We start from the raw sequence: 25485 nt of genomic DNA, 5'->3' as shown, positions 1-25485 counted from the left end.
CGTCGCCGTACAAACAGCTAAGCTGATGAAAATACGGACAATTCCTCGAGTTCACAGACCTCTTATTGCGGCTATCCTTGGTCTTCCTAAAATACTTATTTATATTCTCCCATTTCTCCTTACACCTCTTCGCACTCCATTTGTCTCCCATCTCCTTCATCCCCTGCGATATCCTCTCCCACAGTGGCCCCTTGTTGCTCCCCTCTCCTCCCCCGCCCGTCTTGCACCTCAGGTTTATCAGCGCCACCACCTCCTCCCTCGGCCACCTCCTCCCCGCCGGGCTCGACGGCGGCGCCACCACCGGCGTCTGCTACGGCGTGCTCTTGCACAACGAGCTCGACGAGTTCGAGTTTGTTTTGGAATTCATGTGCGTGTCGAATTTTCCGTTCCTCTTCCTCTTCATCTTTACACTTCAATTTCATAACTAGGGTTTGAGAAGAAGAGGAGGGAAGAAGATGAAAGATGAGAGAAAGGAAAAAGATGAAATTGAAGTGTAAAAATAATTAGGGAATTAATTAGGGATTAAAAAATCAGAATTAAAAGTTTAATTTGGTCAAAATCGGGATTAAACCCTGTTGACCGTTAGTTTTTAACGGAAATGTTGACGGAGGACCAAAATGATCAAATTTCCATATGTTCAGGACCACAAAATCCAAAAGATAATGTTTAGGATCAAAAACGTAAAATGACCATATGTTCAGGACTAATTTTGACCTTTACTCTAAATAAAATGTGAGTGGAATAAGTTAGTGGAATGTGAGACTATTACCGTTTATAGTAAAGGTGAACTGAAACTCCTATTCACAGACGGACTAAAATAGAAAAACGGGACTCATTACCTTCAATTAATTGTGTATTCCACGCTATGGGCTTCTTTTATTAATGATGCAAGGTGATTTAATGGTTTGCTAGCTTCTTTTACTACTCCGTATTACCTTGTCTTTAATACATTCCATTAAACAGAAGATTCAAAGTTGGGTATCAATCTGACAAGTGGAGAAGTGTAAGCTACGTCGATCCTTTGGAGGATCAAAATGTATTTATTCAAATCACATTTAATTTACGTATTTTATGTGAATTATATTTAATATTACATAGATCTATTGTTTTGCATGAAAAGTAATGCATGTAATCATTTAAATAGATCGATTATGGATCCGTTTGTTATTTCACAATTTCTGTTGCGTTACCCCAAAAATAATTATAACATACATACAAAATATTTTACCGATATTTCAAAGTACTCTAAAAATATCAAATTTGCATAAATCATACACAAAATGTTTTATTAATGTTTAAATTAGTATATCTATCTCAATTTCTTAGTCCTTATTTGCCATTTTAGATCTAACTTACAACATTAATGGCACTTTTTATATGATTTATATAAATTAAAAAACTTTATACTAATTTCAAACATTGATAAAATATTTTGCAGTTCTCTAAATTTAACCCGGGTTCTCGTGAAAATAAAAAAGACAAATCAAACAAGTAAAATATCAGGACTAAATAACCCTCTCTCTTTACACTCTGTGGAATTATCAAACGGACCCTACAAATATATTTTTCATGTTATTTTCCGTTAAGTTGTGCTAAAGAAATTTACTGACAGACGCTAGTAAAATTTTAACAATTGCCTAAATTCGAACAAGTGTAAATTATGCCGATTAATATTACACTATTAACTCCAGTTGAAACTTGTGTGCATGCAGATATGCTTATGATTTGTTGTTTATCATAAATTCGTACAATGTGTCATTTTGCTAGTATCTTATTTTACGCTTTTATATAATTTGTGAAAAATGATGTTTATATGTATTGTTTCAAGTACGTGTTGCTCCTACTACTATTATTCAGAATGAACATAGTACTATCAAATTTGATGATTCTCATATCAATATTCAATACATTTTTTTATCATAATAAATTAATAAAAGGAAAAAAATAAATAAATCTCCATATGTAGTAACCTTTTACATTTTTTATTTTTATTATAATAAATTAAAAAAGGGATAAAAAAACAAAACGCCCACCGTGGGGCTCGAACCCACGACCACAAGGTTAAGAGCCTTGCGCTCTACCAACTGAGCTAAACGGGCAGATGATAGCTTGATTTGATTTTTCCAATTTATTTATTATAACTTAAAGGAAAAGTTTTTGTAGAATATCGGAATTGTGCAATTCTCTTTAGAACTCCAAAACTAAAAGCCCACCCTCACTTTCCCTACGCAAATGGCCATATTCTTTCCGAGGGGGCAGAAATTACATAAAAATGGAATTGCAAATTTATCTGCATCTTAAATTAGATATGGGATTTATAAATTCATACCGCACCACATACTCCAACTTAATTTTTTATTTATACGACCTTTTGAACTATGAACACATATTTAGATACATAATGCAATCATAAATGGCTATTCATGAAAAAAAAACACCCCAAATTATTCAAATCATATGATTATTAATGTTTTAGTAGGCTATAAATTGCTCTAATTGTCGAGCAAGCTAACACAATTTCATGCCAAAATCAGCATGTAACTCAATTTATATGCGCGCACTCTCACGGAACGTGCTCAGTTTTAGATAAATCAACATGGGAACTATAGTGATGGCTCAACTTGGACAAATTAGGCTGTAACGATTTGTTTTTGAGGATTTGAAATAGACATTTTATAAAGTCAAACACCTGAAACAAACAGATTGTTATTGGGGTTTTGACTTTCATATCTTCGAAATTAACTTTCTAATAGATGTTAAAGTCAAGCATTAAAAGTCGCCTTCATTAATGCCATTTTTTATGTTTCAATTTAAAAAGAAATAAATTATTTTGTTCTTAAACAATAATAATTCATAATAATATAAGAAATATATATAGTTTATAAACCAGGGGAGTAATCAATTGCTAACTCATCATTTAATTGCTAACTACAACTAATTTAAGGCCATAGGATTTTAGAAAACGTGTGGTCTACAATTTGCCACATGTAATTTTCGTTTTTATTAATAAAATCAAAAAAGATAAAAAAAACTCAAAATTAGGGTTTTGGATAAAAATGTCAATATAGTGTTTCGAAAATATCAACAAAATGCTTTGAGAATGTCAGCACAATGCTTTAAGAATGTTAACCCATTGCTTATATTGACATTCTACATGTATTATATTGACATATTTTATATAGTATGTTGACATTTTTGCTTGTACGAAAAATTAAAAAATTTTGAATTTTTTTTCAAATTTTGACGTCGGAACATATGCATGTAGGATATCGTTGGAATCATTATGAAATTATCTTTAATTTGATATATGTTATATGAATTTAAAGTTTTGAGATTTCTTTTAAAAGTTAGTTATAAATAAACATGTAGTTAATTGACATTAATACCCCTATTGATATTTTTTGGAATTAATCATATGACCTTATTGACGTTTTTCGTTGATCGTATTGACATTTAGGGATTAATGATCTAAGCCCTTAATTTGAATATCTAATGGCTATTATTTAGTTGTAGTTAGCAATTAAGTTATAAGTTAGCAATATAATTATTTTAGACTACTATAACTTTGTATTTCTAATATCTATTTTTGTACTAACATACATGTGTGCAACAATATATTAGTACTACGTGATTTAGATTTATATCCTGAAATACAAGACTAAATAATGAGCACCAGAACTTGAACTTTTTTTTTTCTCTTTTGAGATACTCCACCTTTTAAATAATATGTTCAACTCGTGTAAATAATTAATTAGTGGAAGAGCATAAATTGTGAATATCGCCGCCCTCTCATACAAAACATAACATATTCCCCTTTTGCATGAGATGATCAGTAAAGCGTGGGCCTCGAATTAAACGAACCATGATTTATTATTCTCGGAGGTTAAAGAAAATCGTATTCCATCTCTTTAATTTTCTATTTGGCTATAAGTTATCAGGGAATAAGACAGAATTTTAAAGTAACGAAATGAACTTCCTAAAATAGAGGGGGAACCGCAATATGCAATAAATGAAGTAAAAATAATTAAATAAATACTTAAATAGGGGAATATATAAGTTGAAGTTGTACTTTTACTTTATGCTAATATTCTAGCAGCATTAAATTGAAACGAATAGTTTGATCTTAAAAAGGAAAAGAAATAAATGGAATTGTGTATCATAGCATATTGGAAATATAAAATGATTGTACATGAGTTTTTTAGAGGATCAGTAGATATTTGTACAGTTGAACTTGCTTTCTCATTGGAATTGTCCTCACACTTTCATCTTGTTCAATAATGTCCTCAAAATTGGTCTTGTATTATAAATTAAGCCCTCAAATTCTCACAACGTGATGAGATTCAATTTGTTTGTCAAATTTTGAATATGTAAAATTCGAGGATCATCGAATAAGATTAAATGATATTTTGAATACTTGGGCAAAAACAACTAATTACATATTTTTTTTTTATTAGACCAAAGATATTCACAGGTAGAACCAAGTGACTATTCTCCATGCTTGAATAATAAGGTATCATGGCATTTTGAACTAGGGATAGGCATAAATTAAAGAAGGATAAATTTTGCTTATCTTGCAATTTTAAAATTTAGTCATAAAAATGAATTTTAATATTTTTCTCAAATTTCTCACAGAATATAATCTGGATGGTATTAGAAAAATCATACAAGGACGTGACCATCAGTAAATTTTATTGTTTTTGCCAATACACCTAGCAAATAACTCAATCACATCCTCAATTTGTAACACGTGTGCGCCAAATGAACATTATATTTAAAGTTGCGAGACATAACAAATTTCGACAAAATTCATAATTTTTTCCGGCAATTTGACATTTGTAGTTTACCAAATGAAATTTAAGTAAATTAACTTCGGAATCAACGTTTCAGCTCGACAATAATAGCAATTTCAAATTGCAGGTGGAGTCTTTTGACTTTGCACTTATAGACTAGGCATTATTTATATAGTGTCCACTCTCACTAAATAAATTATACTAGGAGTAATACATAAGAATAATAATTTACAGACTTGGATTTGTACTATCCAAATACACGGCGTTTCAGATAGAAATACAACGTAATATTTGTATTCTTATTCTGTATTCTGGAGTGTATAGCATAATAAAATTAAAACCCCACACGCACAAGAATAATAGTAACGCACAATCCTTTATTCACTAAAATAAAATTCAAAGTCAACGCCCTTTTATGCCACAAAATTCCAAAGAATCGAATATTTAAAAACAAATCCAAAGTCAACTCTCCTCAATATGTCCTCTCCCTGCACACACCCACTTCACCTCCAAATCATGAAGTTTCAACTTCATTAACTTCCTCTGCTGTAATTCCACGCAGAAACGACAAAAATGGGCAACGGAATCGGAAATCTCAGCCTCTGCTTCTCCGGTGACATTTCCCGCCGGAGAAATGACATTGCTGACCAAGGCTTGGGCCACTCTTTCTGCTATATTCCATCCGATAATCTACAATCCCCTAATACGGCGGCCTTCCGCGCCATCTCCGGCGCCGCCATCTCCGCCAACACCTCCACGCCTCTCTCCACCGACTCCTTCGCCTACACCACGCTCGACAAAGCCTCCACTTTCGAAAGCTCCCACTTTTTCTCCTCCACCCCACTCCACCCAACGCCTCACACAGTCAAGTCCGGCCCGGTTATGAAGAGTCCGGGCCCGGGATCCGGGCCCATGGAGCGCGGCTTCTTGTCCGGGCCTTTGGAGAACCAGCTTGATCACTTGCCTAAATCCAAGAAAATGGCTCTGCTTAAGAATTTCAACAAGGCTGTATCCAAATCTCTGTGGAGTTTTAATAGGGAGATTGGTGTTTGTGAAAGAGATATTATCAATAGTGGGAACAGCAGCAGCACAATTACTAGTCACAATTTGAGTAGTGAGATTAGCTTGGTTGATGAGAATGATGAATGTAATCTGCAGTGGGCTCAAGGGAAAGCTGGTGAAGACAGAGTGCATATTGTGATATCTGAGGAAAATGGATGGGTTTTTGTAGGGATTTATGATGGATTCAATGGCCCTGATGCTACTGACTTCCTCTTGAACAATCTTTATGCCAATGTGTACAAGGAGCTCAAAGGGTTGCTGTGGTTTGATGGAGGTGAATCTTGCGAGAGAACGGTTAACAGCTCTTCGAGTTTGGAAGATAAGGAGAGGGTGGAGCTGGAGAGGAAGTTGAGGGAGAGGTTGAGCTATTTGGGATGTGATGGTGTTGTGGATCATTCGGTTGTTCTTGAGGCCATGTCTGAGGCATTGAGGAAGACGGAGGCCTCGTATTTGGAGATTGCAGATATGATGTTGGTGGCGAATCCGGAGTTGGCTTTGATGGGATCGTGTGTCCTGGCAATGGTGATGAAGGGAGACGATGTTTATCTGATGAACGTAGGGGATAGTAGGGCGGTTTTAGCACAACGAAATGATAATGGTGGGAAGATGGTGCTGGTGAAGAAGGATTGTGATGAATTACTCTATGGTTATGAATATGATAGTGTACACTATTTGAGTGCTTCTCAGCTTACAATGGATCATTCTACTTCTGTGAAAGAGGTGAAAAATCATATCCACAATCAAATTGTTTATATTCAAATGGATGAATCTTGATAACTTTGTGTACTCTCAGGAGGTGAGGAGGATTAGGTATGCACATCTAGATGATGCCTTTGCAGTTGTGAACAAGAGGGTGAAGGGCTCACTCAAAGTCACCCGCGCCTTTGGAGCTGGCTTTCTCAAACAGGTAGATGTCGTCGTCTGGATTTCAGAGTTGTATGTTTATTCCATTGGTGATCCTGACTAACAAATGGATGTGCATTTTTGTTGTTCTTGTGTTTTACAGCCCAAGTGGAACAATGCACTCCTAGAGATGTTTAGAATTGATTATATAGGAACATCACCCTACATCACATGTTCACCATTCCTTTGCCACCACAGGCTACAAAAAACAGACAAATTCTTGATCTTGTCCTCTGATGGCCTCTACCAATACTTCACCAACAAAGAGGCCGTCTCTGAGGTTGAGACGTTCATGTCAATGTATCCCGAGGGAGACCCTGCTCAGCATCTTGTCGAGGAGGTCTTGATCCGCGCTGCTAAGAAAGCTGGTACAATCTTAAACAACACTAGCAAGTAGCAACTACTATATCTACACAACTGATCATATGCCTAATTCTAATACTACCAATGTATGCGCGCAGGAATGGATTTCTACGACTTGCTTGAAATCCCACAAGGGGAACGAAGGAGGTACCACGATGATGTCTCGATTATCATAATTTCTCTCCAAGGAAAATACGGCGTTCATCAGTGTAAATGCTAGGTAGAACCAGAACGGAAGAGGATCATTTTTGTTTGCGTGGAACGAGGGTGTTCGTAGTTGTAGCATAAGATTAGGTTAGATTTTCCAACGTAGGATAGAAGACAAAGTGTGATGTGGTCATGTGGGGGAATGTAAATGCTTATAACCCCTTATTTTCTTGAAATGTTACACGTTTTTGTAAATTGTGGTGCTTACTTGAGGTGTGGATTACATTGATACAATATCTCAAATATACTGCTCCAAATTTGTTTGTACAGCAACCAGTTGCTGCCTTTGTTTAAAACACAATAAATATACTGTACTTTTAATCCCTTTTAATTATTATAAAGTTGATGGATTCAGTAATCAGAGATGGTCATTGCATTTGAATTTATTCGGAAAAAGAACCCCTTGAAGTAGTTGGCCAAAATTGTAGACATGAGAGAAGAGTCATGACAAGAGGGTTGGCAAATATACAGAAACATAGGCCATGACCACACGAAAAAAAGAAGTAGAAAAATGTTGAAATTAAAAATTTACATAGGTCATCTGGTACTGAAAAAGCAGACATAATGGTGTGGTTAAAAACTTACTAACTCCACTTATGATAATTGCAAAATTAAACAGAAACCTCGTTGACCAAAACAAAGAGGACAAAATGTATAGCTACAATCCTTATTTTAATTGTCATTTTTGTGATGCACATACAAACTGGATTAGGTAAAGGCTTGTAGTGAAAGAAAATAATTTTCAAAAACTATAAGACAAGCAAGTATATATAGTTTATCAACATATTTAATCTATTGAACGGAACTTTGAAAATTGAGTCTCGGACTATCACTGTCACTTTTGCATGGATCATGCTGGAACTACTTTTTGATGCGACACTCCTCTCAATTGCAACATCCAATCAGTTATGTGTTGCTTTTAGAATATTAATATTGACAAACACATTTTGTGTATTCATTTTTATTTTCCAAGCTCTTGCCATTTTTATTTACAATGTTGATTAATGCTTATTTTATTGAACTGTATAGGACAAAATATAACAAAACGAATTGTATTGAATTGAATTATTAATTATTTGGAGTACCCAACACCTTAGTATATATAGGAGGAGTTGGGGACTCAAGCCATAGATACATCCTGGAACAATAATAGAACTAAACATCATCATTGCTAGGCTTTGGTACTCTAATATCTAATGGTAATATCTCTCTTTCCAACAATTTAATACTCCGTATCTAAAATCTTGGAACAATTAGGACAATTGCAACGCCCTTATCTAACTTTTTTGCATAAATATGCAGTAGCAACTCTGCACCAACTAAATCCATTCATTTTTTCAATTTTTGCAATAAAATTTATTAAATGCAAGATCCTTCCTGGTTAATTTGATGCACTACAACAAGTTTTTTCTGTGTTTTTGCACCATTTCAATTTGGAGATCACTGATACATCTTATGATTGGGCCCGTCATTTTTCTTGGATGTGCTAATAATATCTATCCCCTATATCCTAATATTTCTATAAAGCCAGTTCAAGCAACAATGAGCAACCATGCATGTATATTTGTTTGAAACAGTCCAAAGCTACAAATATTGAAAATAAGATGATAAAAATGCAGATGGAATTTCTAGACATTAAATAAGCAAAACTCATGTTGGAACAGTACAATGTGGCTTTAAAGCATAAAGTAGTAGTCCACCACATGATATACGTACACATCAAATAATGGAAGAACACTTTGAAGTATCAACCGGTAAACTGTATACGGAGAATTGATTAATTGTAAATCTCGATGCGAGCTAGTTAGATGACAAACCGACTATATTAATACTGAACCCAATTAAATTGAAAGGTCCACATGTTGTGATATCAGTACTAGTTTGTAATTTTGAAAGTTGAAGATGATAAGAAAAGTTCTTACCAAAGAACTGAAGATGTACATCTTTTTAAAAACTAAAAAAATAAGTCCTGCAGCTAGAAATGCTATATATGTCTGTAATTGTATGGTATAGATTCAACACAACATAATCCATGGAATTTTTCCCCAATCGGCACAAAGAAGCTAGTTAGCCCATTCCAGCATAAATAACAATGTTAACAACTAGTCAGACTACAATATGGCGGCTCATAATTCACTGACAACGAGAAATTAACGATAAATACAAAACCAAAATCAAACGAATTAAAATAAATTAACCTCATCTAATTGATGACTTACAAATTACAATCCAGAGGCCGTGTGGAATATCTCATCCTGCACTTCCACCATTATCAATTTACTCAATTCAGCTATACTGTTACGAGTTACGACCAATGTAATTGCAACCCCGATTCTACCCACAGTTCATCAAGTTTTCCGATTAACTCAAAATGTTGTGATGACACTTTTGGTGAATAGAAGAAGAGGAGAGTAGGATACGGAAATTTGATTTATTTTATTAAATACTCCCTCCGTTCCGCTTCAACTGATTGATTTCATTTTAGTTGTTTTGCCAAGCTGATAACAAATACTACTCCCTCCATCCGCGAATAGGAGTCCTTATTTTCCATTTTAGTCCGTCCGCGAATAACAGTCTCGGTTCACCTTTAGCATAAATGGTAATAGGGTCTCACATTCCATTTACATTTCATTTAAAAATAATATATACAAATGAGATCCATATTCAACTAATTTTTTTCCACTCACTTTTTTTAATATTTCCTAAAATCCGTGCAGCCAACAAATGAGACTCTAATGGCGGATGGAGGGAGTACTAGTTAAAGTGGAGAGAAAAGAGAGAATAATATAGAAGAGAGTCGTATCTACTTTAATCTCTTCTCTCCACTTTAACTATTTATTAGTACTATCATTTTTCTCAAACACGTGCCGAAAAACAATTAATCACTTGAGATAGTACGATGAGAATATTTTGTACTAAATGTAAATAATTTTGTTTAATTTATAATGCTAAGCGATCATCAAATATATAGTCTCATACTTGCAGAATGCCAAATCCATAATCAGTATTTGACGACCGGTTCTAGTATGATGTGTATCAAGGCCGTTGGTATGTTGCTAGTATTTCTGTGCGGATGGACAATTTAACAAGGTAGTTATAGACAAAAATGTTTGATGAAAGTTTGAATAAAACATAATTTTAAAAAATATCCGTTGTAAGCCTATGATATTTAGAATTTTTTTATATCCTGTTTTTGGATTAAAAAGGGCGGAAATGTTATAGTTGTCCTCTCATTCGACTCAACTGATGCTTATTCACGTGCAGTCGTGCGAGTCATTTGTGTGCACACCTAAATTAAGTACTGTATTTATTATTTCGACTCAAAATATTAGTATTAAAGTTAAATTGATGTACCTAGAAGCGTGGCTTGGACCGCTTAACGAAGGTGATCAATATATTCAGTAATTTGAATGATGGAAAGTTACATGATGATGGATAAATTCAAGTAATTTGAGGGATGGAAAGTTACAAGTTATTATTGGGCCCCTTAGGTCCATAACTCACTTAATAAGTTGAAACATGTAACAGTTAGAAATGGGCTGGATCTTCAAAACACCAGTATAAAAGCAAAATTTTGTGTTGGATTCTGACAATCCGATTCATATTTAGAAGAGATGCAAATTATTGTGGGAGCCATGTTCTTCTTCTGCCGCAACCAGCAAGTAAAAAACATATCTTACGATTCACCTTAATTAATACACACACCACACTTCCAAATAAAGCCAAACACATGTAAATCTTCGCCATGTCTAACCATAAAATAATGTTTAATTATTGACATGAAGTCGCCTAATTTTACACTACTCCGATACAATTTTTAAGAAGACATTTGCAAAAGTTAAAACAAATAAGCACGTGAGAGATTAAAAACATGTAGTAAGTGCATTTCCCAATCAATGGAAAGAGAATGATTGTGAGGACGTGATGGGGGCATAATCAGAGAAATCATGATAGCTCACGAGACTATCTGAAATTTCGACTTAATTATCATTAAACTCTATTAAGATTTATGTATGAAGAAGTGGCGAGGGCGTGTGCTTGGTTTATGATGAAAACCATGAAAATTAAGTATTAAATTAATATCTATGTCAACGAATTGTTGGTAATATTTGTGGGATGATAATGATTGAATCACTTTTGCAACCACCAGTAATCGCAACATTTACAACTACCAATAACTATATTAGAAGTACCTATATTTTTTTAAGTACTTATTAAACTTCAGCGCTATGAAATAAATAAATTATTAATTTTATTTTATTTTAAATAGTCCATAATATGTAAAGAAGTCAAAGCAAAACCAACGAATAAATTTAAGAGTAAATGGATATATATATTGCTTTGATGGTCCTAGTATATAGTCCAGTCCAACTTTAGCACCTCAACGCTAACTTACCAAATATAATCTAATAAAAAAATATAAACAATAATAGTACTTCATTTAGTTGGCTTGACTTTCTCGTCTAGAAAATGGATCAGATTGAAAAAGATTACCAGAATGGACAAGTCATGAGTAACAACAATAATGTAAGTATAACATATTTTAGTTTACTGTATTATTATTGATATATAATAATATATACTATTATATTATTTTGAAGACATCTATGCATGTGCATGATACCAAATAGTAGGCAAATTCGTTCTTAGATAAGAGAGAAGGCGTACCAAATCCAAAAAAGCATCCTTTAATTCCATCTTCAGAAATTGGAATCCAAGGCTACCAAAACTTTGTGCATAATTCACTATCAATATGCAATTAGTTAGCTAGAAAGATGCTTTCAACTTTCACCTTTGACCTTTGTGCATTAGGTAAGCACTGTATATTGTCCACGAAAATAATTTATTTTTTCCAACCAATATTAGTCTCAGTTCTATTTATAGAAACTTTATCACCATCTTTTTCCTTTTAATTTCCCAATCTTATTTTATCAATTTTTTCTACTAGTTACATATTCAAACTCTCCTCTTCTACAAATAACACACTACATTTCATGGATGCAAGGAGTTCATTATTTCATCAGCATATATAAGCTTCCTTCGATTTATCTTCCTATCTAAAAAATAGATTACTTTTATTTTAATCTTATTTTAAATTATTTACAAATTTTGTTCTATCATTTAAGTATTATTGCATTAACACAAAGTTTTGGTTGCAATTTTTTTAAAAATGATAGCTTGATATTATATATATAGTAGATCTTACAAAAAATCATCGATAATCATGGTGTGTATATTCTTACTTTGAACTTTGAAGGTGACTTGGGTTAAGTCCCTGTGAAAAGGGACCCCATTAACGTGTTAAATTGTGTGTTTATAATTATAGAAAAAGGGTGCATTCTTTTTATTTTACCCAATCCTTTGTCTTGTCAAGATCGACTATATCTTTAGGGGTTATTTGGTTAGTTGGAAAATAAAGTCTATTAAATCAACACTCTTCAAAACCAATTTCAACAGCTTCACAAATCAGACTTTCTTGAGGAAGCGTAGTTAATAGTAGTAACATCGAATTTTTATTAAAATTCATATCGGTCAAATGCGACATGCAAAATAAAAAATTAATTGAACTCAATGAGAACCTTTTTTTTCATTTATTTAAGTTTTATGGCTTGGAACAATTATTTTAAACTTGTATATAAAGGCACCATATGTTGTAATGGAATGAGAAGGACTAGAGGCAGAAAATTAATTGGCGTAGTCATTTAATTAAATTTAATGATCATTAATTTAATTTGACTGGAATTCAACTGGCAACTGTAAGGTTTCTCCGTTAGTATATATTGCAAAATGGTAAAATGTTCACGACCTTTTATACCATCATCATTGCAACTTTCAATCTGTTGCACTTTATTGTATACTTTTTTTTTTTCTTATTATTTTATTTTCAATTTACTGCCGATAAATTATGTGATTCACAATCTAAGCGCCAATTTTGAGTCACAGTTCCAATTTTTAATTATCTCGTCTTTTTAGTCCTTTTGGCATTTTTTACCCAAGAGCAATTTAGAGATCGGTACGAATTTATTCTTTCAACTATGCAATAATATTAAATTAAATGCAACCCTCATTCTTTAAAATATTTTCACATAACTCTGACTGTTAATGTAATATTGTTGGAGGAATTTTTCCACTATTTTAATTTTTTTGACCTTGTTGGTATTTTTTGATCCGATCAACATTTTTGTACATATTATTCACTCTTGTTTCATCTTATTTCACTTTTCTATTTTATTCTTTCTACTTTTTTCTTTCTGTTCCTTGATATAATTTATTACCTACATACTTAACACGCTAAACATCTACTTATTTCTTAAATTTCGTGCTAAAATGAAATGTCTCACCTATGAAAGAACGGATGATCAAGTATCTATTTTTAGGTTTCTTCTAAAACAAATCTAAGCCACTACAAATTTCATAAATAAAAATAGATATATATTGGATAGAGAATATTCTTTAAAGTTTTAGTTCAGTGGAATAGTTGAAGTAAAATTTCTAAATTTGAATTTAGCATAAGTTGTTGAAAATGCTCTAATGTAAAAAGCATGAAAATGAGGTCGCTATTAAAATTTCCTTTTAAAATACTACTCCGTACGTAGTAATTTGGATTGTATTGGTATTAAGATTATACAACTCTTGGCTATTGATGTTTAAAAACTCGTTCAAGATTCAAACTTTTGAATGCCTAAACAAAGAGAGTGAGAATTTTTTAAAGAAATCCGAGTTGATAATTTATAAAAAGCCAAGGAAATTTCATAAATGGAAAACTAATACTGATGGTGATACCTTCGAATCTGAAAAAAGAAAATAAAAAAGAGATAGTACAAAATAAGATATGGTAAGAAACGACAAATATGTTTAAATTAATAGCCGAAAATTGGCATTTGGGAGGCAGCTTCGAATGCATCCACATGGCATGTTAGCATATGCATTGATCTAACTCAAATTTTGTTGGTGTTTTAGCCTGCATAACCTCATTATAGTTCTGTTTTCTTTTGAGGCCTTAATATGCTCTCAAATTAAAATACAACAGAAACATATACTAATTCTCACATTGCACGAAAAGTTTGTCTCTCCAACAATGAATATACATATTGATTATATTACTACAATAATTCATATTTCCACGTTGAACGCTTGAGACAATACTAAATAGTATTAATTACAATTACAATATTTACGGCTTCGTATTTACATATTTAGATATTCGTGGTTGGTGATTTAATTAGAATTGTCTTATGGAGTAGTATTAATTTATCAACCATAACATATATTTCAAGTAGGATATAAGTTAGTGCTAATAGATGATTCAGTTGTCATGTTTACTCATCTCTACGGACTATGTTTATTAAATCTCTTGTTCAAATATACTCTCTCTCTCTCCATAAATAAGAGTCTCATTTTTCATTTTAGACGCTGTTCATTTTTACTATAAATGGTAAGAGAGTCTCACATTCCACTAACTTTGTTTCATCCATTTTTCTTAATAAAGTGTTGAATTGAATCGTACCAGTCTCTACTGGGGGTTATTACTCATTTTTGTACTTGCTGTTTTATTTTTCAATTATTTTCCCAGAATGTATCCTAATTTTTGGCCTAATTCTTCTTCTGATGATCGATTCAACCTCTGATCAAAAAGATATACCTTGGTTATATTTCATCTCTTCAACAAGTTTTCCATGAGATGGGAAATGCAAAGTATTAGACCCACATGAAGTTTGTGAATAAGTGATTGTCTGATAATGAGCAAGGAATACCCGTCTTTCTGCTAAAGAGGATGTATTGAACTCATAATTCAATTGATACTTTTTATAACATTAATTTCTTAAAATCCGTACTACCAAGAAATGAAACTCATAATAGTGGACATAGGGTGTAATTTTTCAAAAGTTCGATCTATGAAAATGTATCTTAGTCCATCTCCATGGTACTAAAATTACAATGTACTTATCTAATGATTATGCATCTCACTCCAGTTCATGTGATTAAGTTAAAAGTACTAAACCAATCCCATTTCTTGCTTATCTGATACTACTATTTTACTAGTATTATCTTATTTAATGAATGTAACGCTGCTTAAATTGATCATTGTCGTTATAAAATTTACGTTGTATATACATACATTCCAAGGTTGGGAAGCCCTTCCCTTTGAAAAATCCAAAATGCATGTGTAGTCGGCGGCCATATCTTCAGAAACTGACAATCATAAGATTAGATGATAAGAACGTCATATTCCGCCAAATATACTATAATTATCCAAGGCGGCGATGATTATGTATATGTTTGCTTACAATAAACTATGATAGACGGCGATTATTATAATTAGGACTTTTTGGTTTTGGCATTATATTTGAGAGGCTAAATTCAAAATTATAGATAGCTTTTAGTTTAAAATCCAAATAATAATAAAATAGAATATCTTTTAAATGCACAATAGTACATGCACAACACACGCAGAACTTAAAATATATAAAAAATTTACATAACATAAATTCAATTTCTATATCATGAATTTGAGTATAAAATTACTACAAAGATATGGATTTGGGTATGAAATTGAGAGGCCTCAAACATTCATGCATGACTGCTCTATATTCAGACAATCACTCATGCCTAAATTCAATTCCTATATAATAAATTTGAGTAGAGATTTATCATAACGGTATGAATGTGAGTGATTGCACTTTTAATGTACCCACAACTCATGTTATATTTTTGCATCGCGTTAAATCAACGGAATAGATACAATTGACAATTGTAAAAGTGATTGCACGTACAATAGAACCACAACTATATTAATAGTACCGACCAATATTATGCATAGAGTTCAAAATTTCATCTCTCATTAAGTTTTCATGAAGATACAGATCAGTGACGATGTTTAAATATTCTACATAATGATACTAACTTTTTTTTATATATATATATTTTCTGTAATTAAGAAGGATATATATTACACATTCAAAGGTTGACATATTGTAATCTGAATCTCCAAAATAATAATTTAGAACATGTAACCAAATTGTAAAGAAGACTCTTATCATTTTAAGTGTGAATTAATAAGTCCAATATCTGATGTCATAACTTGGATAGCCATTCTTTCTGCGCGATAATCCTTCCAAACGAATCCAAAGCCTCTTCCTAGTTGTAAAACATATCCTATCATGTGTTATTTAGTCTTAGAAGTTTCTTAGTATTTCTTAATCACAGTAGTATATAACATATGTCACGTGTCATTCACTCACATGTTACTTTATCTAGAGTAAAGGCTAAATGTGGTCTTAAACATATGACCGTTTTATCAATTTGATCATGAACATTATCTTTTTAATTATTTGGTCCCTCACAAATGAACTCGGACCGAAATCGGTCCTAAATTGACAGAACCGTTAAAAGTAACGGTCAAACATGTGTTTAGCCGATTTTAACCAAATTAAATATTTTTATCAGATTTTTTATTTATTTCAAATTTAAAAATTATTATTCTAAAATAATTTAAATTAAAAATTAAAACCTCCTCCTCCAAACTCAACAGCCTGCCGCTGCTGTCATCGGCCACCGCCGCCGCTGCGCTGACCGCCGTCGCCGTCGGGAGGTAAGATTATTTAATTTTCAACTTCGTAAAACAAGTTTCTAAGTTAGAAACTTGTTTCATCCGCCCCCAAATCGGAGCTCCTCAAGGAGGTGAACTCCACAACGGTCGTCCTCCCTCCGTCATCGCCGCTCCGACGCCACGCCGGCGGTACTCCGATGGTTCAGGCATCCGTCGGCTGAGGTGCATCTCCAATTCAAAGAGATCCTCCCCTAAATCGACCAAATCGGAAATCCCCAAATTTCATACTATTCAAATCCGCTGCCTTCGTCGCCGGTCACCACCAGTGGTCGTTGCCCCACCCTCACCGGACATCACCGTCGCTCAGCCGCTGCCGCTGCTCCGCGGCGATTTCGTGTCGCCGTTGTTGGGAGAGCACAACCGCAACCTTCATGCCGGCAGCCACCGCCGTCGCCGTCCCGGCTACTGCTCGCTCTCGATTAGAACGCCGTCGCTGGTCAGGGGCACCATCGCGGTCTACGATGCCGCTGCTGCACCGTCGTAAGTCTGGTAGAGCCGTCGCCGCCGTTGAGCTGCCGGACAGAAACTTCAAAGTTAGAAGCCGTGGGCTGTTGAGTTTGGAGGAGGAGGTTTTAATTTTTTACTTTAAATTATTTTAGAATAATAATTTTTATATTTGAAATAAATAAAAAATCTGATAAAAATATTTAATTTGGTCAAAATCGGCTAAACACCTGTTTAACCGTTACTTTTAACGGTTCTGTCAATTTAGGACCGATTTCGGTCCGAGTTCATTTGTGAGAGACCAAATAATCAAAAAGATAATGTTCAGGACCAAATTGATAAAACGACCATATGTTTAGGACCACATTTGGCCTTTACTCCTTTTTCTATCAATATGTGCGAATTTTTTCGTAAACCAGTGAACATAATATTTTAAAAAGTAGTACTCCCTTCGTCCCATAATAGATGCCACACTTGGAGATTGACACGAGATTTTAGGAGAAGTTGTTTTGTGTTAAGTTGAGAGAGAAAATAATATATTTATATTAATGTGAGAGAGAACTTTTATCAAAAAAAGAAATGTGACACCTTTTGTGGAACAAACTAAAAAGGAAAGTGTGACATTTATTATGAGACGGAGGGAGTACTAATTACTCCCTCCGTCCCGCTTTAGGAGTCCCGGTTGATCAATTTTGGGCGTCCCGCTTTAGGAGTTCCGGTTGAGATAAATTAATAAAAAATGCCTACAAAGTGTTAATGTGGGTCCCAACATCCACTACAACTAATAAAAAAGTGTTAAAAGTGGGTCCCAACATCCACTAAAACATTTATTTATTGGACACTCAATTAAAAGTGGGTCCCAACATCCACTACAATATTTATTTACACACTTAAACACTTTTTTCTTAAAACATGTGTCCGACTCAACCAGGACTCCTAAAACGGGACGGAGGGAGTACTAGTATATGTAAATATGTTATTGCATTGAATCGTGTGCCTACTTTTGGGATTAGAAAGAAATTTTTTTTCTAGCTCTCCTTGTACAAATCTAGACCAAATTCTTTGGGTACTTCGTAACGTTGGGACATTCATCTTCATCCACATCTGGATCTATTGTAATTATCAAGATGAGAATATGTTAGAAGATCTGAGATCGAGTCAACAGTCTTAACGTGGAGAAGGCGCAAGCACGTCGGTTCTTCGGAGAATCAAAAGATATTCATTTTAATCACATTTAATTTTGCGTATTTTATGTGAACTAGTATTAACCCACGTGCGATGCACGACGGAATATTTTTAATCATACAATTTAAAATTATTAATTAATTAATTAAAATAAAAAATATAACTATATAAGATTAAAAATAGAAAAATATACTATAAATAACAAATCAATAAATATACCCCATTATTTACAATGGAACCAAGACAAACACAACACAGTTATTTGGACAATGAAGAAGGAGTATCAAGTGTTGATACTTTTGAAAAATATGTTTAAAACAATAATTCATATTTCTCTACTGAAAAATGTAAATCACAAAATATGTATGCGGTACTCTAACTATTGTAAGAAATATTGGGATAAAATTCTTTAGTCAAGAATGTTACAATTCTTCCCTCTCTAAGAATTGTAAGAAATATTGGGATAAAAAAACAACAGTACATGAAATGGAAATTACAATAAAAAATATAAAATAAAATGAACTCTAAGTCTAGTTGAGAAAACCCCTCTTTCAGCAATACAAATTACATTACGGTTAGTGCTCTCAGATTGACGTATTATCCCTAAAGATGAAATACTCCTAACGTACATAACATCTCAAACCCGCTAGGCAGAGATAAACTTGATGGGGCTCCAAAAATTGAGTAATACAATGTTCCTAAAATGTACAATAATATGTTGAGAACTTGAGAGAGAATGGAGAATGATTTTGTTAGTGTGTGATTCATCCACAACTCTATGCCATTTATAGGCACAAAATTAGTCCATGAGAGATCATGAAATTAAAACAACATAATTATAAAATTAAGACAATATAGATTACAAAATTTAACTTTTCTTATTATTTTTGTTGTTAATAGCCATTGATTATTTCTTATTATGAATAAATGAGTTTCAATGCGGATTTGTTTAGTCCACCTGGTGATTAATGGCCATTACTTCACACTGCATACATGCAATAATTATTTTATCTTCCAAATTCAAAACTTATAAGCACGTCCCCTTTAAATGTGATAAATAAGTGTTACAAAACTGAAAATTAAATTTAAAAATTGATTAGTGGTCAAAGCTGACACGTTTTTTTAATATAATGTAGGTAGGGTAATATTAATTGTGGAAGTTAAATGTAGAATCATAAAAGATGTTTTTTTTTCTTATAATGATATATTGATTATGCATTTTTATAAATATTCAAATTGAAGCTCACAATTTATAAATATTTCAAAAAATGGTCCAAAACTCACCTTTTATATATGTATAGATACTATTTAGACCAAAATAATCTGAATATATTAGTCTAAATAATATTCAGATTTGATAAAACGCCTTTGTTTTTTGGCCACCTACATGATCCAACTAGACATACATTCGTTTCGCTTTTGCAGAAATCATCAATTTTGAGAAATCAACAACACAACAAAATTCATGTAATTAAGTTTTAAGGTTTGTGAGAACATCTAAAACTTGACCAAAGTTAATAATATTAGTATATTGCTATAGGAAATAAATTAAGACGTGTAATTGGATGTGTAATAGTTGAAAAGGTAGGTTACCATTTAAGTGGTAACATATAATGCTAATTAATAATGGCTTTCACTCCAATCTCACTCTATCAATACTAGTTTATGTAAAAATTGGATTTTTAAAATTTTACCCCAAAAGAGAACGAACAAAAGCCCATCAAAATCAATCAAATTATCCATGTGCAACACTTTGCATAAATAATCACAATTGATATTTGGATCTAGAGCCACCATTTTTCTTCGCATAGTAGTAGTACTATAATTTTATTTTGGTCAAAATCTGTTAGATTTTCTTGTATTCATCTAATGAGCGCAACGGAAATTGCATACAAGAATAACAGATCTAGATTCATAATCATATTGCAAGTTGAGCATGTAAAACACAACGGAACTAAATCTTACTTGTTGTGTTGTTTTCTTCTGCGATTGAATCCTGCAAGTTGAATCCACTACTATCGAGGTCCACGTGCAATCCAATCCGATGCAGGAACTATCCCGGTACAATTGCTCCGTAGAAGAATGCTAGAAATTCTCTCTACAAAGCTTTACGTATTTTCTCTCTAATGTTACGCTATTTCTCATGCCCCACAATGGAGAATAAATAACCATTATATAGATGAAGAGTCACTAGGGTTCCACGATTGTTGGGCTTATGGACTAATATAATTGTAGCCTAACTATAATTAATTAATCCATATTAATCTAATTCTAGCCCATTTCCTTTCAATCTCCCACTTGGACTAACATTAGATATAATACGCAGCTCCAACTTTGTACCCTTGAGCGGATCAAAATACACATATAGTGTGACCCTTTAGGCCCTCATTATCGACGACGATCTAATCAAAGTCTGCACAAAACTCCTAGACTACGTTGGCAGCGTAGCTCGATATATGAAGGACGTTTATGTGAATTCGGTAAACAAGCCTTTACATAAAGTTTATAGTAATATCCTTTCATTCACGAACCACCCGATTAAGCCTAAGATTCGCTATGTGTCATCCAAATAGCTCAATCACTTTATCTCATCTTTATTAAATGACCCATTCGATCATATTCAATTACTTTAATCGAATATATCTTTGCATTGGCCAATGACTTAATGGTCAAGTAATATAAAGAATTTGAGTGTTCTCTCAAAATTCTAATCGAGGAATGAATCTCATTCTTGGCTCAACTACCATTTTCATTTATCTTATGATATACCCAGCACAGGTCCGTGTCTCAATCCTCCTTTGGGAGGCAAAGCGTTGGACAAGATCAAAGCACACCACTCAACAAACAAAATGTGTAATGACCTCAGATCCAAGGACTATTACATACTTCATGCACTAATAAACTGTAGACACTTGACAAAACAATTTAACAGTAGGGTATACCAATACTCTCCAAAGTATACCATGGGTCCATCATGAATATCTTATATCTCATAGTTGTGAGAACAACTACATTCTCGAAGAATGTGATGCAAACTCCATGCTAACCTATAACATATCATCAATATCCCATTTTTTATGATCATTGGTTAGGGCTATTTTAGAATTATACTATATCTTTAATGTCTCACCCCATTAACGACAGTCATAATTCAAGGGAACAAATATTAAGAATAAAGGCAAACATTTAAAACAATCATTCCAATAAGTGCACAAAACCCATAGAAAATTAAATTTTCATAGAATGTGATCAAGTAATATTGTCTCAACACAAAATGTTTCTAAGACATATAAAACTTTAACTCCCACTGATTCAAAGCCATCTACCAAAATGCTTAACACCTAAGCTCTCAAAGTGCTTGTTGTGTTTTGCTATGCATAACGGTTTAGTGAAAGGATCAGCTAAATTATCATCAGTGGGTACTCTTTCTAATTTTATGTCGCCTCTTTCAATTATTTCTCTGATCAGATGATATCTTCTGGGAACATGTTTGTTCCTGTTCGTAGCTCTGGGTTCTTTTGCTTGCGCAACAACATCAGTATTGTCACAGTACAAAGGTATTGCACTACTGGCACTCGGAACGACACCCAGTTCCTTAACGAACTCTAACAAACAAACAACTTCTTTGGTAGCTTCAGATGCAACAATATACTCGGCTTCGGTGGTGGGATCGGCATTTGTACCTTGTTTGGAACTATTCCAACTCATTGCTCCACCATTGTGGATAAAAACATATCCAGACTGAGACTTATAGTCGTCATGATCTGTTTGGAAACTAGCATCAGTATACCCAGTAACTGATAACTCTGGTTGTCCACCATAGACTAAGAAATATTCTTTAGTCCTTCTAAGGTACTTAAGAATAGTCTTAACAGTTTTCCAATGTTCCTCACCGGGATTTTGCTGAAATCTGCCTGTCATGCTAAGCGTATAGGCCACATCTGGCCTAGTAGATATCATGACATACATAATAGATCCTATAGCCGAAGCATATAGGATCCTCTTCATGTTGTCTCTTTCTTTGTCATTAGAAGGACAATCCTTCTTTGACAATACAATGCCATGTCCCATAGGAGGAAAACCTTTCTTAGAATTCTCCATTGAGAAGCGCCTTAACAACTTGTCTATGTAAGTGGATTGTGATAATCCTAACATCCTATTTGGTCTATCTCGATAGATCTTAATTCCAAGGATAAAGGAAACATCACCCAGATCCTTCATCATAAAGGATCTAGACAACCACTCTTTCACGGATTGCATCATGGAACGATTGCTTCTGAAAAAATCAAACGATTTGATTGTTCTGTCAAAACAAATATTCCAACTCCTCGAATCTTGCTTAAGTCCATAAATGGACTTCTTTAGCTTGCACACTGCATTCGGCCTTTCTTCGATACAAAACCTTCAGGTTGTGTCATATAGACATCGCCTTCTAATTCTCCATTTAAAAATGCGGTTTTGACATCCATTTGCCAAATGTCAAAGTTGTAGTATGCAGCTATTGCAAGTAATATCCTAATGGACTTGATCTTAGCAACTGGGGAAAAGGTTTCATCATAGTCAATGCCTTCGCGTTGACTATAACCCTTTGCCACTAACCTAGCCTTGTAGGTTTGTACTTTGCCATCGACATCTCTCTTCCTTTTGAAGATCCATTTGCAGCCTATAGGGTAAATCCCATCTGGCAAGTCAACTAGTTTCCAGACTAAGTTGAAGTACATCAAGTCCATTTCAGATATCAAGGCTTCAAGCCACTTCTCTCGAGCGGTGTCTGACACCGTCTCGGTATAGGTCTTAGGCTCATCGTCATCTAAATCAACTTCATCATCTTGGTTCTCAACCATTAGATTCAGTCTCTCAGGTGGACGACGAGTCCTTCTAGGCCTATTGAGTTGGTTTTCTTCTGGCTCGGGCTGTTTATTCTGAATGTGAGTAAGTTCAGGAATATCACTATGATCTTCTTGAGGTAGAGGTGATGCAACTATTGCATCATCTTGTCTTTGATGCTTCGCGATCTCTTCAAGTGCAAGGTTTCTGAGCATGTGCTAAAAATGATTGGTTTGATTGAGAGGTTAGCAATGATTGGAACGGTGCTCCCCGCAAATGTCTCAACAAATCTAATTCTTCAGTCTCTTCCTAGTAGTTTTGAGAATTTCATTGTGAATTTCAACATGAACAACACGAAGGTTGGGTTGCCAGAGTTGCACAACATGCTTAAGACTTATGAGTCTTCTACTACTAAGGTCAAATCTGTGCTCATAGTGAGCTCTTCTGCGAAGTCTTCCAAATGGAAGAATAAGCAGCAACAAAAGAAGAAAACATCTAAGGATGTTGTTCTAAAGCCTAAGAGTGGAGGGGCTATGAAGAAGTTGAAATCATCAAAGGATGAGTGTCTTTTCTGTCGTGAGAAGGGACATTGGAAGAGAGACTGCCCAAAATTCAAGGCACTTGGTGCAGAAAGTGGGAGCTCAGGTATGTTTGTCATTGAGATAAATATGTCTATGAATAATTCACAATCTTGGTATTAGATACAACTTGTGGCTCACAAATTTGTAATTATGTGCAGGGTCTAAGTGACTGCAGGAAAGTGAGGCCTGGGGAAGTTGATTTGCGTGTTGGGAAAGGAGCAAGAGTTGCTGCCGAATGCGTGGGGACTTACAGATTGGATCTTCCCTCAGGACATAGACTAGAATTGTTCAATTGTTATTTCGTTCCAGTTATTTCTAAGAATATTATTTCCATTCCGATGTTAGACATTGAAGGTTTTTCCTTCCATTTTGCAAACAGCAAATGCTCGTTTTTTTTAATGGATTGTTTTATGGAAATACCACTCTTGAAAATGGATTATATATGCTTGAATATTAACGAAATATTCTCAATGTGCAAAACAAAAGACCTAAGCTATGTCATACGAATAATGCAACTTATCTATGGCATTGCAGACTTGGTCATATTAATGAGAAAAGAATAACAAGTTTAAGAAAGTTAGACTATCTCACTTCATTTGATTTAGAATCATACAGAGCTTGTGAATTCTGTCTCAAAGGAAAAATGACAAGTAAACCATTTTCTTGGAAAGGGGTGCGTGCTAAGGATTTGCTAGAGTTAATTCACACAGATGTGTGTGGACCGTTTCTAACTCAAGCAAGAAGTGGTTATTCGTACTTTATAACTTTTACTGATGATTTGTCAAGGTATGGATATGTGTATCTTATGAAACATAAATCCGAGGCCTTCGAGAAATTTAAAGAGTTTAAGCGTGAAGTTGAGAAACAACTTGGGAAAAGTATCAAGACTCTTCGATCAGATCGAGGAGGGGAATACTTGAGCCGAAAATTTCTTGATTACTTGAAGTCACATGGAATCCAGTCAGACTGGACACCTCCTGGTACACCTCAATGAATGGAGTATCTGAAAGGAGAAATCGAACATTATTAGATATGGTTCGATCCATGATAGCTTCGCCAGTCTCCCTTTATTCCTATGGGGTCATGCCTTACTAACGGCCATTTACATTCTAAATAGGGTTCCCTCTAAATCAGTCGAGAAAACACCATATGAGTTATGGTGTGGCAAGAAAGCAAGTCTTAACCATATCCGGACCTGGGGTTGTCAAGCTTTTGTTAAGAAAATGATGACTAATAAATTGGAAACTAAAAGTGAGAAATGTTATTTTGTGGGATATCCTAAAGAAACTAAAGGATATGAATTCTACTGCCCTGGAGATCACAAGGTGATAATCTCTAGGAATGTGGCGTCTCTTGAAGACAATTATGTCTTAAAGGAACAAGGTCACAATATTGTAGATCTTGAAGAAATTCAAGAACCACAAGATAACATTGAGGATGAGGTATTGTCAAATGGTTTGAACAATAACTTAGTGGGAGTTTTTGATGATCTATTGGGAGGGGAAATTACTAT

At 33.9% G+C, this 25485-nt stretch overlaps 1 protein-coding gene and 1 non-coding gene across 2 annotated transcripts; one reads left to right on the top strand and one right to left on the bottom strand.

Annotated features, from left to right (window-relative positions):
* Positions 1-2026: 2026 nt before the first annotated feature.
* On the bottom strand, positions 2027-2099 carry TRNAK-CUU (transfer RNA lysine (anticodon CUU)). Its single transcript has one exon. It is a non-coding gene; the product is annotated as a tRNA-Lys (tRNA).
* Positions 2100-5280: 3181 nt separating this feature from the next.
* On the top strand, positions 5281-7598 carry LOC125219994 (putative protein phosphatase 2C 4). The gene is made up of 4 exons (XM_048122094.2): positions 5281-6572; positions 6646-6759; positions 6859-7123; positions 7217-7598. The coding sequence occupies exons 1-4, from the start codon at positions 5364-5366 to the stop codon at positions 7336-7338; spliced, it is 1710 nt and encodes a 569-aa protein (XP_047978051.1). The 5' UTR covers positions 5281-5363; the 3' UTR covers positions 7339-7598.
* Positions 7599-25485: the final 17887 nt, after the last annotated feature.

Source organism: Salvia hispanica, chromosome 1 (assembly GCF_029641045.1).
Source record: "Salvia hispanica isolate PSC_SH4W2 chromosome 1, Shi_PSC_v1, whole genome shotgun sequence".
Lineage (NCBI taxonomy): Eukaryota > Viridiplantae > Streptophyta > Magnoliopsida > Lamiales > Lamiaceae > Salvia > Salvia hispanica.
The sequence above is the reverse complement of the archived record's forward strand: the minus strand, read 5'-3'. Positions and strand labels throughout refer to the sequence as shown.